Source organism: Nicotiana tomentosiformis, chromosome 5, assembly GCF_000390325.3.
Source record: "Nicotiana tomentosiformis chromosome 5, ASM39032v3, whole genome shotgun sequence".
NCBI classification, from domain to species: domain Eukaryota; kingdom Viridiplantae; phylum Streptophyta; class Magnoliopsida; order Solanales; family Solanaceae; genus Nicotiana; species Nicotiana tomentosiformis.
In genome coordinates this window covers 58,831,716-58,850,488 of record NC_090816.1, presented here as the reverse complement: position 1 = coordinate 58,850,488, position 18,773 = coordinate 58,831,716, and the positions used below count along the sequence as shown (strand labels likewise).

Here is an 18,773-nt window from a genome sequence, read left to right as displayed (position 1 = left end):
TAGTTTCAATGAGATGTCTATTCTTTCTCTCTGCTACCCCATTCTGCTAAGGGGTATACAAACAAGATGTTTGATAGTTTCTTGAGAGGTCATAAACTGCTGAAACTGAGATGATAAGTATTCTGAAGCATTATCACTACGAAAAGTGCGAATAGAAACACGAAATTGATTTTTAATCTCAGCACAAAAATTCTTGGAGATAGAAAACAACTCGGAATGATCTTTCATTAGGAAAATCCAAGTACATCTTGAGTAATCATCAATGAAACTAACAAAACAATGAAATCCTTAGGTTGAACTAACTCTACTAGGACCCCATATATCAGAATAAACTAAAGAAAAAATAGACGCTGAACGACTCTTAGCACTACGCGGAAAGGTGGCTCGGGTATGTTTCCCAAGTTGACACGACTCACAATCTAATGTAGACAAACTAGGCATCATCTTCTGAAGCTTGGATAAACTCAGATGTCCTAAGCGTTTGTAAATTAGGTTTGGAGGATCTGTAACTTGACATGCTGTGGAGGGATTGGGTGAGTTAAGGTAGTAAAGGCCTTGTGATTCACGCCCTGTGCCAATCGTCTGCCCCGTACTGCGGTCCTGTATAATAAAGAATCATCAATAAAATATATACCACAATGGAGGGCACAAGTCAAACGACTAACAGATGCAAGACTAAAAGGACAACCACAGACATAAAGAACGGAATCTAGAGTGACAGAAGATGATGGATTAGCTTGTCCCACTCCTTTTGCCCTAGTTTGGAACCCATTGGCGAAGGTAATAGTAGGAAGAGATTGTGAATACACAATATTCGACAAAAGTGATTTATTACCAGAGATATGATCGAAAGCTCCTCAGTCCATGACCCACGGTCCAAGAGTACTTGACTGAGAAACACAAGCAAAAGAATTACCAGCAACACGAGTATCACTCTGAGCAAGCGAGACTACTTGTGGAGATGTCTGCTTACTTGCTCGATACGAAATGAACTCATTATATTCCCCTTCAGTTAAAGAAAATCCTTGATTACCTGTAGTCTCGGTCTGAGCAACATGAGCGTTTTTGGGTTGTCGACCATGTAAAGAATAACACAGTTCACGAGTATGTCCAAGTTTATTACAATAAGAACACTTGGGTCGAAATCTCCTAAAACGACCTCCTCTATGTCGATTTTTCCATAGCCTGAGTTGTCCGATTTTCCCTTGTCTGATATGCGAGAATAGAGGAATCAACAGTTGGTGGTGAGATAGTGTAACTGGGTGGTGCAGCAAGATGAAGCAATGGAGATAATAGTTCATCATCAACTGTAGGGATCGAAGGACTAGCCAAAATTTGGTCTCTCACCGAGTCAAGGTCATTAAGCAGTCCAACAAGTGTAAGAACTAGAAACATCTTATGTCGTTACTCTTGTTGTTTTTCAACACTAGTAGTGACTGTCATCAACTTCTCAAATTCCTCCATAACTGCCTGCACCTGTCCCAAGTAGGTAGACATATCCAAATCCTGTTTCTTTAAGTTTGTCATCCGAGATATCACATCATAAAAACGAGATATGTCATTAGTGTATATAGTATGAGCCTTCTCCCAAACTGAATAACATGTCTGGAAAGAACGAAACAAAGGCATTATCTTGGAATCAATCGATCGCCACAACGAACTACATAATTGAGCATCAACTTTCTCCCAGAGTGCTTTGGCTTTTCATCTCCATTATAAGTCTTCTTGACTAGGTGATCTTGAACACTTTGACCTTTGCACCACAACTCAATAGAAGAAGCCCAGTCTAAGTAGTTTGAACTTCCCATTAAGGGTTCCGAAGTAATCATCAAACTTGAATTTCCAGAACCGTGCTTTTAGAACCAAAAACATCAAGTCCCAAAGACATTGTTAAACCAAATAGCACAGACAATTAAAAACAATAAAAAGCTCACAGGAACACTGAAGAAAAAACACTGCCTCTCGCCGAAAACTGAACAGTCGCCAGAAATCTCGCCGGAAAATAAAAAAGGCATCGGAATTTGCTCGGAATAGCCTCGCGAATAAGCTGTCAGGAAATGGCCGGAGGGCAACTCACGCGCCAGCGCGTGAGGAGATCTCACCGGAATTTTTCTTCTTCTGGCCGGCGCGTGTGGGCGCGTGGGGGGTTATTTTCCAGCGGGGTTTGCTGGGGTTTGATCGCCGGAGGGTGTAGGACCCTGTGATGGTGTTGGTTTTAGCACAACACTAAGGGAAACGTAGGTGACGCAATAACAACCCAAGAAGTCGCCGGAAATTGACTCGCGACGACTGTCCGGTGGAGTTCTCTTTTCCGGATGTTTCTCACCAACGCTCTTATTCCATGTGAGAAGTATAGCATGGAAAAGTTTTATTAATTATTTCTAAAGTGCTGTACAATGCCCTATTTATATACAATGATTACATAATAAGAGGTATCTACTTCCCAATGTGGGACATTATACATTACTAAACTATTTAACATTTACTTTTAATGATTGTTGTACTAGGATGACTTGGGTATTTTTGTTAAAGGCCAAAAGTGAAATTTTCTCTTGCTTTCAGTCATTTCATAAGATAGTTTGTACTCAATTTGAGAGTAAGATAAAATTCTTACGAACTGACAACGGCGCATAATACATGGATAAAAATTTTGGTGCTTATTTGGAGTCTTATGGGATTATCCACCAAACAAGTTGTCCTTATACTAGTGCACAAAATGTGGTTGCTGAAAGGAAGAATAGACATTTCTTAGAAGTGGCAAGATCTCTTATGTTTACTATGAATCTACCAAAATCTTACTAGGAGGATGCCATTCTAGTAGTTGTCTATCTCATCAACAGAATGCCGCTTAAAACCCTCAATTTTCAGTGTCCTCTGGAAGCTTTAAAAGGTAAAATGACCATGTTACTCCGAAGGTGCTTGGGTATCTCTGCTTTGTTCATGTTAGATAGTTGTGTAAATAGTCTTAGTCTCATATATAGTAGGAATAGAATATGTCCTAGTAGTAGAATATGTATTATATATATGACTCATTGTATCATTGTTAATAAAATAGATTTTTCTCCCGTGCATTCTCACATAGTATCAGAGTTTCAATGAGAAAATTATCGTTGTGCGTCATTCCAGCGACATACGGAAAGAAAGATCTCATCGCCGTGCAATTTTCCGGCAACATCGTCTTGTTCCCGGGGTTCATCACTGCTACTGTGGTACTATGCATATACCAGTACCACCATCAGATCCGAAATCATTGTGCGACCAAACCCAAGAAATTTCAGTCCCATCGGCATCGGAACAGAAAAGTCAGTGCGTCTTTCCGGTTGACGACTCAAGATTGATTTGCATTATCTTCTCATCGTTAAGTGTTGTGTGAAAACCAACATTACCATCTTGTTCGGAAAAGTCAGGCGACAAAACCCTAGTCAATCGCTCACGCGCCTCCACGCGCCGCCAGAACTAGGGATCCAACGAGTTACAGTAACTTTTCCGACGCGTGTGAGCCATTCCGGCCACTTTCTGACAAAACTTCTTCTGGACAAGTTCTTGTCCATTGATACCGAGCCTACCCATATAAATTACATCAAATTCTGACAACTTTTATTTTTTCCGGCGTGAACAGTGATTTCTAAAAAAGTTTTATTTTCTGGTGGTGTTTTAGAACCTATTTTGTAGTGTGGAATTCGGCCTAGTCTCACAATTTTCAAATGTATCCGACGACCTTTCGGCCAACTTCTGTTTTGTCAGCAACCACTTGATTTTGTTGCTCATGGGGAGTCTAGTGGCCTTGTATGTCGAATGATCATCTTGCAGATATTTTCACCAAGTGATTCACTAGTCCTCGTATTAGTTACATATGTAACAAGCTCGATACATATGATTTGTATGCACCGGCTTGAGGGGGAGTGTTAGATAGTTATATGTAAATAGTCTCAGTCTCATATGTAGTAGGAATAGAATATGTCCTAGTCCCATATGTAGTAAGAGTAGAATATGTATTATATATAGGGCTTATTGTATCATTGTTAATAAAATAGATTTTTTTTTCTGTGCATTCTCACAGTTCACACTAGAAACTCTGGGAAACTTGATCCTAGAGCTCTTAAATGTGTCTTTATCAGGCGTTCCCCAACACAAAAGGGTAAAATGCTATCATCCTCCCTCTAGGAGATCCTTTGTCAGCATGGTGTTACCTTTCAAGAATCTGAGCCCTATTTCAGTATTACACCATCACCTCTTCTAGGGGAGAGCTATAAGAAGGAAGAGATTATTCTCCCTAGAGCCACTATTGATACCACTACTACTATCACTACCACTACCACTACCACTACCACGAAGGAAAGTGAATTGGAGAAAGAATTAAGGGGGAGACTATTGGGCGTTTGGACAGACCTGATTTGATAACTTACTCAAGAAGAAATGGAGCAGAAAAAGCCATCAATGCAATCTACTGAAGATGAATCCTTTTCTGCCGAACTCTTTTCTACTGGTGAGTTATCTACATTTCCTAATGAGATAAATTTGCCTATTGCTCGCAGAAAAGGAGTAAGATCTTGCACCACCAAACACCCTTTATCTAATTTTGTTTTCTATATAGCCTTTGCCTTGTCTATTTCTTCTGTGTCTATTCCCCATAATTGGAGGGAAGCTTTTGCCGATCCTAAATGGAAGCAAGCTTTGATTGAAGAAATGAAGGCCTTGTCAAAAAAAGGCACTTTGGAGCATGTCACATCAACCCCAGACAAGAAGTTGGTTGGTTTCAAATGGGTCTTCACTGTGAAACACAAAACTGATGGCTAGGTTGAAAGATTCAAAGCAAGATTGGTGGCTAAGGGATTCACTCAAACTTATTGAGTGGACTATCAAGAAACATTTGCTCGTGTTGCTAAAATGAACACTATTAGAATACTTTTATCTTGTGTAGCTAATCTTGATTGGGACTTACAACAGTTTGATGTGAAAAATGCTTTTCTTAATGGAGACTTGGAAGAAGTGTATATGGAAATTTGATACTGAACAGAGTCGAGGAAATGTGTGCAGATTGAAGAAAGCCCTGTACGGATTGAAGGAATCTCCTAGAGCTTGGTTTAACAGATTTTGCAAAGCAATGATCTCGTTTGGTTACCAATAGAGCAATGCTGATCATACTCCCTTCATAAGACCTCAAAGCGGTAAAGTCACTCTTCTCATAGTTTATGTTGATGATATAGTAATGACAAGAGATGACAAAGAGTAGATTGTTCGGCTGAAGAAGCCGTTGGCACAGGAATTCGAGATCAATGATCTTGGAAAATTGCAGTACTTGTTGGGAATTGAGGTTGCCAGAAGGAAAAGGGGAATCTTTACTTCTCAAAGAAAGTATATTTTAGATCTCTTGAAAGAAACTGGTATGACATGATGCAAACCAGCAGAATCGCCTATTGAAAGTAATCACAAGTTACAAACAGGAGTTGGAGAGTCTGTTGATAAGGAGAGATATCAGAGGTTGGTTGGAAGACTATCTCTCCCACACTAGACCAAATATAGCTTACTCAGTCAGCCTGGTAAGTCAGTTCATGCATGATCCTAGGGATTCTCATATGCAAGTTGTCTTCCACATTTTGCGGTGTCTAAAGTCTGCTCCAGGCAAAGGTCTCCTTTTCTCCAAACATGGTGTATAGAAGCTTATGCAAATGCAAATTGGGCTGGATCTCTAGATGACAGAAGATCTACATCCGGTTATTGTACACTCGTAGGAACTTGGTTACTTGGAGAAGCAAGAAGCAAAGGTAGTTGCTAGATCAAGTGCCGAGGCAGAATATAGAACTATGGCCTAGGGTTTTTGTGAACTTTTGTGGTTACAAAAGCTACTAGAGGAATTGAAATTGTATAGAAAAGGGAAACTTTCCTTGTATTGTGATAACAAGACTGCAATCAACATAACTCATAATCCTGTCCAGCATGACCGAACGAAACATGTTGAAATTGATCGACACTTCATCAAAGAAAAGATTACAGATGGTGTTTTGACTTTAATTCATGTATCATCAGAGAAACAACTAGCTGATGTGTTTACAAAAGGTCTCAAGTCTCAACAGACGAACCTTCCACACTTTAGTTTGCAAGTGGGGCATGTGTGACATATTTGCACCAACTTGAGGGAGAGTGTTGACTAGCTTGATTGTAGGAAACTTAATTTTAGGAGATTTGATTATGTTGACTAGCTTGATTGTAGGAAACTTAATTTTAGGAGATTTGATTCTATTCTAGGAGATTTTATTCTAATTAATTTGTGTAGTAACTGTAATTGATTTCCTCTCCTAAATTAGCCATAGGAACCTCTATATAAATAATAGTGCTCGTTGGATGTAAAAACATACTGAAACACAAGAAGTTTCATTCTTCTTCTTGAAATCTTCAGTTATATGCCATTTATGTAATTAAGAAATCTCGTACGATCTGTCACTTAACGTTTTATTTCAAAAAGTGTCAAAATTTAGTAGTTATCCATTTGTTCAGTAGCACAAATAATTTCAGCAAAATACTATAACTATTCTAGCAACTGTCACTAGTAATATTACTTTTAAATGGAAGGATTTGGAAGGGAAGGGAAGGGAAGGATAGGGGACAATTTCTTGTCCTAAGTTTATTTTGAGAATACAATATTATTCTCTCCTTTTCTTTCCTTCAGTTCCTTTCCATTCTAAATATCGAGATTCTATACACATGATTTTCTGAAATTGTCTAGTAATTTTTATTAATTTGGTTTAGTTTGATTTGATTTGATTGAGTTAGTTGCTGTAAATCAGCTATATATTAGGAGATTGACATCAAGTCTCACTTCTCTTCAATTTCAAATCTCCTATTATTACCAATGTAAAATTGCAAATTGATAATGATCGCGTATTATGATTTGCTTTGGTTGATATATGGTTTGTGGAGTAGTGTTATAACAATTATGTAGTTAAGAATCCTAGTAAAATTATTGCTACTGACATGTTGCTGCTTTATCTTGTTCATACAGTGCAGAAATGTTGTCTGGCTACCTGGATCTCTATCAGAAGCTTCTGTTACAGAGAATACGTGCACCAGCTGCGGTCCAGGTTGCTTCTTGGAGTTTTTCTTTTCTTGTACTGGATTGGACAACCTTATCCTATACATCTTTTTCTATGTTTGGTTTCCTGATTTCCAAAGATGACATTCAGGACCAGTATACAAGATTCAATTTAGATTTCGCCGGCTGGAAATACCGCCAAATTATAGTGCTCAACATATAGGTAAGATGGAAAGTCGATCTCGTCTAAGTCTTCCTAAGAGACCCTATCCCTTTTTATTGTTCAATGGAACGTTAAATAGTTGAAAATATTTTCTTCCTTGAACAAATGTGTATAAAGAATTACAAGGCTTGCTGGCTCCCTTTTAAAATCTCTTCTCTTTGATTTCCTATCTTCTTACTTTATTTCCAATTATTTAATAGAGCTAATAGTCTTTTCGTTGAACATATGTGTTGTGAGTTCTCAAATGCTGAAATGGAGAAGTCTGAATGATGAATATGCTGCATGATAATGTACTGAAAGGAATTGAAAGTCATTCTATTTTAAATTATTAAGCATGAGAATGTGCATGCTCAATATTAAATTGTTTACAATCCACCTCTTCTTTTCTGGGTGCAACATTTGTTATAGATGGTTAAAGTTAAACAAATCTTTGCCAAGTTTGATACTTTAAAGTTTGGTGGGTGTTGATGGCGGGACTTCACATTTGGTAGTGACAGTAAGAGAGCGACGTGTGAGGCATACCGAAATGAACTAGTTGTGTTAAACATTCCAAGAGCGGCACAAAAGCGAATGAGATCACTGTGGTGTCATTGCTGACAGCACCAGTCATGGTGTGGTTGGTTGAGTTGGAGAATATTATTTTCACCAATCAAACAGAAAGAGACATATTTTGGTGCTATGATATATGATTGTGTTTTCTTTTCAGTGGCACAGGGGATCATAAATTAAAAATAAGGAGAGTCTGACAAAAGATTAAACTGTCACACTCTGCAAGGAGTTATCTTTTAGCATAAAATACAAAAATGTCTCAAAAATTATATATGCATTATAAATCATGGAACTTATGAAGTGCATGCACAATGTTAATGTTGCTTCTAGACAGTGCAGCTATATAACAGTGAAAGTTCTATAATCTTCTCAGGTTGCATTGGTGGCTGTGATGATATTCTAAGGCAGCTGGTGGAAATTTGCGGAACTGGTTCTCGCAGTAGTTCAAACACTTTCGGTATGTAAGGAACACCCGTCCAGAGCTTTTGTTTCGATGTAGTTTTATTTGCAATTCTGATGATTGCTTTCCTTTTTGAGGTTATCTTATGGCCCTTAAAACGATTGTTTGTTTTTCTAAAACAGAACATGCTTTCTTTTTCTTCCCAAAAAACAGTTGGAAAACAAAACTGGAAAACGAATCTCCCTTTTTTTTCTGGACGAAAAACGAAACTTCCATTGCCGTTTTCTTTTTTTGGAAAACAATAGGCTCCCTGTGGGACCACTCTCTGCAAAGGCTGTGTTGAGTTGTCCCACATCGGTGGAATTTGAGGTCCTTGGTCTCCTTATAGGGTCTTGGGCAATCCTCACCTTATAAGCTAGCTTTTGGGGTTGAGTTAGGTCAAGGTCCATTTATTATGGTATCAGAGCTACTCTTGTGTCAGCCTTGCCGATAGTGGGTCAGAGTTCGACTGAGTTTAGGCAAATCTCGGTTAGGCGGGGCAAACCTCAGTGCTGAGTCTAGGCAGCAAATCCCCGTTAGGCGAGGCAAACCTCAGTGATGAGTCTAGGCTAATCCTATAAAGAGGGGGTGTATGTAACACCCAAGACTTTAGACAGAGTCCCACATCGACAAAACTTATAAGTTAACAAGCCTTAGACCCTAGTAACGCATTTTAAACCCGTGAGGGCCTAGGCCCAGAGCGGACAATATTTCTAGCGGGTTGGGCTGTTACAGATGGTATTAGAGGCAGGCCCATCCTAATTATTGTTACCGATGTTGGACCCCCATTTATGTTGTCCACGCTCCAGTTTGCAGGCCTGGGCGTGAGGAGGGGTGTTAAGTTATCCCACATCAGTGGAATTTGAGGTCCTCGGTCTCCTTATATGGTATTGGGCAATCCTCACCTCATAAGCTAGCTTTTGTGGTTGAGTTAGGCCCAAGGTCTATTTATTATGGTATCAGAGGCAGGCCCATCCCAATTATTGTTACCGATGTTGGGCCCCCATTTATGTTGTCTACGCTCCAGTTTGCAGGCCTGGGCGTGAGGATGGGTGTTGAATTGTCCCACATCAGTGAGATTTGAGGTCCTTGGTTTCCTTATATGGTCTTGGGCAATTCTCACCTCATAAGCTAGCTTTTGGGTTGAGTTAGGCCCAAAGTCCATTTATTAGGCTGAAACGCCTTTGATCTCTTGCTCAAAAAGAATTATTTTGTCTGGATTTGATTTTTCCCCTTGAAATGAAAAATGATTTATTTGGAAATATGATTAGTAGCATCTGCAGATGTTTAATCAGTTTTAATCTAATTAATTTCACCCATATGAAAGTTCTAAAAAAATGCTTTAGTGTTTTAGGGTACAAAACCAAAACTAAGGCAAAACCAACCATTTTCTATATCAAATGCCCTAAGTTAGATACCTTTGAGTTACAGTCAAATTAATACTATGAACTTTTTCTTCTGATGTTTCGGTAGTTTCATTCATCAGAATTAAATTTGAAATATGATTGAATGCAGTTCTTACTATAATTTGGTTTAATTTCAAATTACGCTCTTCATTGAACTGTGTGAGGAACTTCTGTGACATGAGAAATGCCGAAGTTGGAGTTGCTGTTGTCCACATGTAGGGCTCATGAAAAAGAATCAGATCCACATGTGAGGGGCCGTGTTGAGATACAATATAATTAAGTAATTAAAAGTGTGCTCTCACTCTAACAGCTTAAGCTTTTAGATGAGATGTTCAAACACTTCAACTCTGATTTTCATATGGTTCAAGTTTGAATAGTGGTAGCGATTATGACTTGCAAATATTTCTGCTTTTACTTTGCTCGATCATTTCCCTTTAGCTCTTCAATTTAAATGTTTGTATCTAGTTTAGAGTCTGAGCATTACTCATCTGTTACTGGTGAGAAGTCCCTTCAAATCCAAAAGCCTACTTGGTCTGTTAGATGCGACAAGAGTAAATATTAACCTTTGCCATCTATAATCGTATTCTTCTTTTGCTAGAAACTTTGTCGCAGAAAGTACTTTTTGGTTATGTCAGCACGAAAATTTGCACATGAAATTGGGCCAAAGTAATTTGAGTTTCATCTCCAGCTAGTGGCCGGATATGGAAGCAAGCTGGATAAATGTGCAAAGCCATAGAGCTCAACCGGCTACAGGAACTTCAGCTTAGAATTTTAGGAGTCAAGCGTATAATCCTCTTTCCAGATGACCAAGTCGTCCAAGGTTTTTACCTCTTCATGACTCGTGTCAAGTAACTCCCTAGAATATGTGACAAGAGAGCTACAGTTGAACGTGGGAAGAAGGTGGTCAGTTGAGGTGCAACAGGGACAACCAAATGTGCATTGATCACTATGGCATGGCACTAGCAAGACCGTGCCCAGATATTAGAGATAGAATTGAGACATGATTAAAAATGGTTTATGCCCATAGCTGCTGGTCATATGCATAGGAACTTTTGTATAGAGAAGGACATATCCGATCATCACAACAATTCATACAACTTATTCTCATTTCATTGCAATTCTTTTAAGCTTTCTTTACAGCTTTTGTTTACAAGCTTTCATAGGTTCTCTCTTACACAGCTTCAGTACATGACTTTCAAACTACTAATGCTTTCAAGAAGTAAAACGAGAAATCCATAGTTGATATGGCAAGCAGTACTCGACAGTACAGCACATGCATCTCATCGTCTTGGGAGCACTCATAGTTATTTGAGTCATTGCATTAGGGCAGTAAAACTACAAAACCAATCAGAGTCCCTTCCTCAACATTAATCATTTGACTTTCATTTAGAAATCGTCTGTTGACGATTTCGGCTGCCACAGCCAACCCAGGAAAATTTCAATTTTGAGTACTCTTTAGTTTTTCACTTGATGATTTAGTTAGGAAAGATTAGTGCATAATGCCATCAAACATCTGAAACTTTTGGTATGAATGTCATGATTTATTTGTTGCTGGAGGGACTTAATTTCCTGAGTGATATACTTGACATCCTTAGGACTGACTGTAGCTGGGCTTTTTTTGCCAGGCAGAGGACGAGGAAACCCTAGAGCATCCAGCAGTGCACAGAGAGGCAATTCCAGAGCACAAGGTTCTTGTGCATACTGCAGGCAAACAGGGCATTTGTCAAATGATTGTCCTTCACAGGCTTCTCGTAGTCGCACTGCTCGGTCTCAGGAAGTTGACTTGCAAAATGGTTTGTTGCTCTTCTGTTACCTTATCTGTATATCTTGTGTACAATGACCAACAGCCCTGCAATTTTCTCACCTTCCCTGTGGTCCCCAATGAAAAGATAATGACGCAGAGGTAATGTTTGTTCACTGGTTGACTTGATGTCATGTCGAGGAGACTAACATCCATTGTTAAAATAATATTGTTAGTCCCACATTAGTTGAGGAAATGTGTTGTTGTTTCTTTGTATGTCTTGGACAATCTTAACATGAGTTAAGCCCAAACTCTTTTTTACATGGTCTCAGAGCCAAACCCCATCCTTTTCTTGGTTTTACCCAACTTTCGGCCCCCATGTTATGTTGTCGATGCTAGAGATGTCTAAAGCTAGGTATGCGGGGATGTTATAGTCTCATATTGGTTGGTAATCCTCACCTCATGAGCTAGTTTTTGGGTTGAGTTAGATAGAAGTCCATTTCTTATACAAATATTGGCAATAGTAAGTGTTGCTTAGTACTCCCTCCTTCCCAATTTTATGTGAAAGTGTTTGACTGAGCCCAAAAATAAGAAATAGAGAAAGATTTTACAAACTCAAACCATAGAAATTTGTGTGGCTAGAAATCATCACATTAAGAGTGAACAGGAAAATTTAAAGTTGAATTGTTACTAAATATAGAAAGATGTTATTCTTTTTGGGGCTGACTAACAAGTAGGGGTGTCAATGGATATTTAAAAACCGATTAAACCGACCGCACCGTACCGTACCGAACCGACTTTTAGGTTTCTTTTAATAAAACCGTAGGTTTTTATACAAATCTATAACCGTACCAATAATTAGGGTCAGTTTTTTATTTTATAAAAATAAATCGAAAAAATACCGAACTGTATCGAATAAATTTACAATGTAAAAAATATATTTATATATTAAGTTTAAAAATAATAAAGCATTAAATTTTATCTTGGGCCTTGGAATTATGAAACAGTTACAAGCCAACAAGTAATTTTACTCAAAATCCTAATTCCTAAACCTATTATGCTACTCATATTGAAACTAAATTATTTCCAACATGTTCACTAGTAAGATACAAGGAATTGTAGCGATTATGAGTCGCAAACTACAATGTATTGAATATGTTTCCTTTCGTATGATTTTGATTTATCTTTTTGAATATTTAATCTTCTATAGACTTTATTCTTGAATCCCAACTTGGTTAATATTTTTTCACTCGTGTGATTTATATTTTTTTTGTATTTGCTTAGTTTCTTTTACGCTGATGTAGAATAGTTGATGGATCTATACTCTAGCCATCTTTCATATTTTCTTTAATTTATCACCTTTTAAACTGTAAAAATGTCTAGAGAGTTTTACTAAGTCCTATAAAAGTACATATGTTATTGCATTCTACTTCTACTAGCGACTTTTACATGACATTAAAAAACATTACCGAAAATTTACCGAACCGCACTGATACAGAAGAGAAACCGAAATGATTGAGACGGTTTCGAAAAGTCTAATTTTGGTTATACATAATAGAATAACCGAAAAATTGTATGGTACAAATTTTATAAAATAACCGGCCAAACCGAACCATTGACTCCCCTACTAACAAAGAAAGAGTGTCGCATAAATTGGGACAGAGTGAGTGCAATGGTACCGATTTTTGAAATTAAACACAATGGTATTGCAACTTCGCCACTTCTATGACAAAAAAATTGAAACTTAGAGAGTCAATGGTTTTCTTCTATTGCTTCCGTAGTTCATTTTTGGAATGACAAAAGTTATCCTTTGGCCCACCAAATTGGTCAGAGTATGTGATATCGCGGGTGTTCATGAAAAATTGAAAAACCAAACCAAACCGATAAAAAAATCGACAACTTTTTGGTTGGTTTTGGTTTTGAATTTTAAGAACCGATCAAATTTGGTTTTGTTTTGGTTTTAGTTTTAAGCAAAAAATAACCAAAAAAACTGAACCAAACCGACTATAGAAATACCTATTTAAAACTTATTATTATATACACTCACACAATATATATATTATAAGTTTTTAAATTTTATGGTATACATATTAATTGTTTGGACTCTTAGTTGGTATTGTAGTTCTTTGCCTTTACAAAAATGTAGTTCTTTGTCTTAATTGGTTTGGTTTCTTTTTAGGAGAAAACCGACTCATACTGAACCATGAACACCAGATATCCATAGAATTTTGGTTATCCCGCTATTTACCTCCCTTACTAACCTGAGGATGTTCTCCAGTTACTTTTACTCTCTATCCTTTCCAATTCTCACCCTATCAAATAGAATATTGTTAAAGCAACTAAAGAGTACATGAAGTGATACTGTGAGGACAGAATTCAAAATGCGAAAAAAATATATTGGTATGTGATGTGATATAGGATAGATCCTGCTCTATTGTTAATTACAAACTTTATAGCTAATCCTTTCTAACAATGCAGGAGAACCTTTGATCCCTTGTAATTCATGTGGAGAGCCTTGCAATTTGCGCACTGCCAATACTGCCAACAACAGGGGAAGAAAGTTCTTTTCATGTCAATCACGGGAGTGCAATTTTTTTGTGTAGGGAAAACTATATTTCAACATGATATTTTATTTTTGGAAATAGTTTCCACCTGAAAACTTACTATATGTAATCTTTTCTATCTTGTTGTACCTTCTCTCTCCAGGTCTTGATTATAAAGCTAAAAACACCATGATCTAGAAAGATATAACTCTGTAAACCTTGACAACTAATTATATAGCTCACCAAAATATTGCCTCAGATAGTTGATATTCTGTTCAGCCAACCTGTAAAAAACTGCTACAACACTTGTAGCTGACGCTCATTTGCAAATAGAATTCATAGCATTATACTGCTGGAAAATCATTTGTATATTGGAGTAATTACTGTCCTAGAGGACGACGAGATTGAATTTCTGACATTGGAACTTCGTTATAATTGCTTAGATTTATCTGTATTACTCAGAGCTCTTGATAACATTAAAGTAGTTTGCTAGTTGATACAATCTTTTTTGCCTGGCATTGCAGTTGGGAAGATACCCTCAATGGAGGTGAGCGTACAAATACTTCTGCGTCCACTAGCAGCAGAAGAGGTGGCCGTGGCCAAGGTGGTCCAAATACCAGTGGTGTGTCATTTGTGTCAGCAACAGGTGAACCAATAACTGGCAGATGTTTCATTTGCGGTGATCCAGGTCACTTTGCTAATGTATGTCCACGTCGTGGTTGATGAATTTTGAATTCTCTTGCATTAAAGATGTTTTTGCATTGAAATAGGCCAATCTTAACTCGCAGAATTAGGTTCATTCTTTTTATGGTACCATTATGTGTGCTTCGTCATTCTAATTGTTGGTCTCTTCTAAGTAGGATGTGAATGTATCACCTCTTTTGGTGTATATAGCATAGCAGTTTTAGGAAACTTTTTAACTCTGTTCAGTAGTTTCTGTAGTATATATGTATTGAGACATTTCTTTTGGAGTGAAATGTTAAGCTTTGCACAATCTCAGAACTCCGGTTTTACATATGGACCTTTGCCTATTGAATGAACTCTTTGAGCTTTGTTTATTACTCTCTCCATTCCAATTTATATGGCGGTATTTGACTCGGCACGGAGATTAAGAAAGAAAAAAAATCTCTCGAAAAACTTATGGTCTAAAATAAGCTATAGATATTTGTGTGGCTATAAATCATCTCATAAAGGGTAAAATAGAAAGTTTTAAGTTAAATTGTTTCTAAATAAGAAAGTATGACATACTTTTTAGGACAGACTAAAAAGAAAAGTATGACACATAAATTGAGATAGAGGGAGTATTGTAATACTTCCGGTTCTTGTTGTAGCAAGTTACTTGACGAACGTGTATAACTTTCACTGGGTTTTATCAAAAAGATAATTTATAAAGTTTTAAAACCATGGTAAGCTTGTATTTTCTTTTAGTCCACTAATTTTGGTTTGAATTTTGTGAAATCTCTTCCATTTCCTTTAATTAGAGTTTGAAAGATTTAGGTTCCAATTCTTACACGCAAAACTGATTAGAGTTTAGTTTTGGGTCCCTTTTCTTTTCTAGTTATTTAAAAAGAAGAAGATATAACATCCTTTCGGGTGCTTTGTAGCGCTACTTCCCTTGTTGGTTTGGGATATTACACTTACATTTCTTTAGTTGTTCAGTTGAGCCTATATTTCTCTTGGACATGTATGTGTTAAAAGATTCATGTATAAGTAATATATTTTGGACCTAATAAATCGAATGGGTTGTGGAATCCCTTTTCTGCTTTTGCCTCTCTTATGTCAATATTTTTGTAATGAAACTTGTTTTGATGGATAAATTTTTGGGTTAATTATATTAAATATCCTTGTATTTTAAAATTAAATAATTACACCTCCTATACTATGGAAATCCTACACGTACACTCCTTATGAGGTATATATAATTAATTTTATTAAAACATAATTGTTAAAAGATAAATTAAAATCATAAATAAAAAGTTCTTATATATTTATTTTTTATAAATTTCAAAAAAGAAGATATTCGTGTAAAAGGAGAATATTTTTAATGAGATTTTATAATTTTTTTTAATGAAATTTTTTAATAAGATATTCGCGTTCCTTAACTACCCGTTCTAACCCTTAATACTAAATTCTAAGTTGTAACATGAATATCTTCTTTAAAAAATAGAAGAAGTTGCTATAGTAAAAGATTAAAATCAAGAAACAAAGCAGTAAAGCAAAGTCATAGTAAAATACAATCATTTTATTAAAGTATATTTCAAATTTAAGTGATTATAATATTTTGAGCAAGTTATTCTTTCTTATATCTATGCGCTAGTGATGGTATGGCTCGGGCCCACGATTATTTAGTATTTTTGGTGATAAATTTAGGAAATTTTACCTCGTATATACCCTATTTATTATACACCAAAATTATTTTAAAATATTATTTTTATAGCTATCTTTTATATTTTATAGCAAAATAAGTATTTATGGTATATACTACCATTGAGGCATGAAATATGCGATTTATGTTTTTCCTCTCTTTCTTTCAATTAACACAAGATTCTCTCTCAGATTTTTTCTTCTTTCTCTCTCTCTCTTCCTTCTCTCTTTCTTTCAATTAACACACGATTCTCTCTCAAAATCCCAACAAAATTTTTCTTCTCTCTCTTCCTTTTCTCTCTGTTCGAGCAAAAAACCTGCTTAGTTTATACACCAGATGTTGCAATGGATTTGTACTGCAATATTAGAAAGAAAGAGACTGCGGCTTTTTCTACGCCGGATATTGCAATGGATTTCTCTATACGGATACTGCAATATTTTTTACGCCGGAGAAGATTTGAGGGTCGGGGTTTTTGTTCGTCTCCAATTTTAGTTATAATACAATATATACAATATTTTGCTTGGCCGGGAAGTGCCATATCCGACGAACTTTCTTCCCTTCTTTGCTATTTAGTCACATACAATGATACAAACACATTATATTCTGTATAAATTCACTCAAATACATTGTATTTTTGTATAAATACATTATTTTTTACCTGTATTTATGTATTTCGAAGGTTTATATTTTTTTTAATACAACTGAATACACATGTATTCATGTATGAATACAAGATATAAATATTGAAATACACTAAATACAAACATTAAAATAGACCCGAATATAAATAGTGAATACATTTAATTTTAAAATACAGTAAAATATAGTAAAATATACTGAATACAAATGGAAATACAATGAATACAGCCAATGAAATATACTGAATACACTAGTAATAACATGTATTAGGAATAACTAAAATGCTGCTAATAGAAATTCATTTGAATACACTAAATATAAAATAATGAATACAATAAATACAAAAGTTAGGCGCTTTTTGCTGCTGTATTCACCGCGCGAATACACTACCGTAACAACTGAATAGTAACTATAGGAAGTAACTATATATATGGTAGTTATAAAAAGTTAATAGCCACAAAATAATAGTGGTTTCTGAAAATTCCTCTTTAAATTTACGGAGGAAGGACAGAAATGCACCAGTGACAAAAATTAATTCCAGTCGGTGCTCCCAAATATTGAAATTACTGTCGTTGCCCCATAAAAATTTGAAGGGAGACCCAATTTCTAATGCAAACCCATGAAACGGCTCCTGCTCAATAATCTATCTATACTATATTAAAAACACGAAGGCCCTTAGTGATATGTCGTTCGCCTTTTTTATCCCTTTAAAATATAATTCACATTGTACAAAATAGTCATTTGATTATCCTAATATTTAGGACCTAAAAATTCATTGAAATTTGGTTATTAAATCTTTACTTGTTTAAACTAGGTACCTAAAATGTAGGACTTTAAAATCCATTAAAACTTTACCTTAAATAAATAATTAAGAAGTCAATTCCGTTCTTTTGAAGTAATTTTTATATGGCAATTGAAAAATGACGGTACTTTATCACGATGAACAAAATAGTTTTTTTTAACATCAATGAGTAATGTTTTAGAAGAAATTTTTACTCCACTTAGTATTTGCAGCAAAGCATATTAATTTATAGTAATTACACGGTAAATAAAAATTAAAAACTATTAAATATATAGGAAAATAACGTTTCACTTAATTTTTTTCTTCTTCAATCAATCCAGACTATTATAAAAGTACGAAACTTAAACGCAAAATTTGTCGACCTTTTTATCATATAAAATAAATTTTACATTGGATAAAATTAATGTTTAATTAATATTTTTAATATTTAGGAAGTTAAAATTAATTAAAATTTTGATTATTATTTTTTTTTTTCATTTGAACTATATAAGAACTCCTAATATTTAGGAATGTAATCCCAATAAAATTACTTATATAAGTTGATTAAGTTAATTTTCACAAGAATAGATAAGGAATTGTTATTTCACTTGGAATAACAATAATTAAGGTGACATTTAAGATACCAAGAGATGAAAACTTAAAGCAAAACTCAGGAGCTCACAATTATTTTCAAATTTGCTAAAATTTTAAAGATTTAAGGTGAATAATGTTAAAAATGTTAGCTATTTCAAAATATTCTTTTTAAAAAAAGAATGTTAATAAAACACTTTCCAAAGTTGTTGTCATATAGTTTCATAATTTTTCATAGTGTCGATAAATCTATTAGCTGATAGATATTGCATGTAATAGCAAATAAATATCAAATTAGGGCTATGTGGCTAACGGATATACCCATCTTTATTGACCTAAGGGAAGTAACGATGTTTATTAGTATGTATAATTTCTTTATCATGATAATGATTAAATCAATCTCTTTATTAGGATAAATCTACCCCTAACAAAAGTTCAAATAATAAGGTATTTTGTAGAGCAGAGA

The 18,773-nt window shown here is 35.6% G+C and overlaps 1 protein-coding gene across 3 annotated transcripts in view; it reads left to right on the top strand.

Annotated features, from left to right (window-relative positions):
* The window catches only part of LOC104113552 (DNA topoisomerase 3-alpha), a 53,749-nt gene extending 38,801 nt beyond the window's left edge, over positions 1-14,948 (top strand). The window contains exons 19-24 of one of the 3 annotated variants that reach the window (XM_009623754.4): positions 7,001-7,079; positions 7,182-7,253; positions 8,176-8,259; positions 11,273-11,440; positions 13,867-13,987; positions 14,456-14,948. In XM_009623754.4, coding sequence (XP_009622049.1) covers positions 7,001-7,079; positions 7,182-7,253; positions 8,176-8,259; positions 11,273-11,440; positions 13,867-13,987; positions 14,456-14,654 — 723 coding nt within the window. In that variant the 3' untranslated portion in view covers positions 14,655-14,948. Of the gene's footprint in view, positions 1-7,000; positions 7,080-7,181; positions 7,254-8,175; positions 8,260-11,272; positions 11,441-13,866; positions 13,988-14,455 lie in introns of those variants that run through there. The other 2 variants (XR_011407815.1, XR_011407816.1) reach the window with 2 other exon arrangements.
* Positions 14,949-18,773: the final 3,825 nt, after the last annotated feature.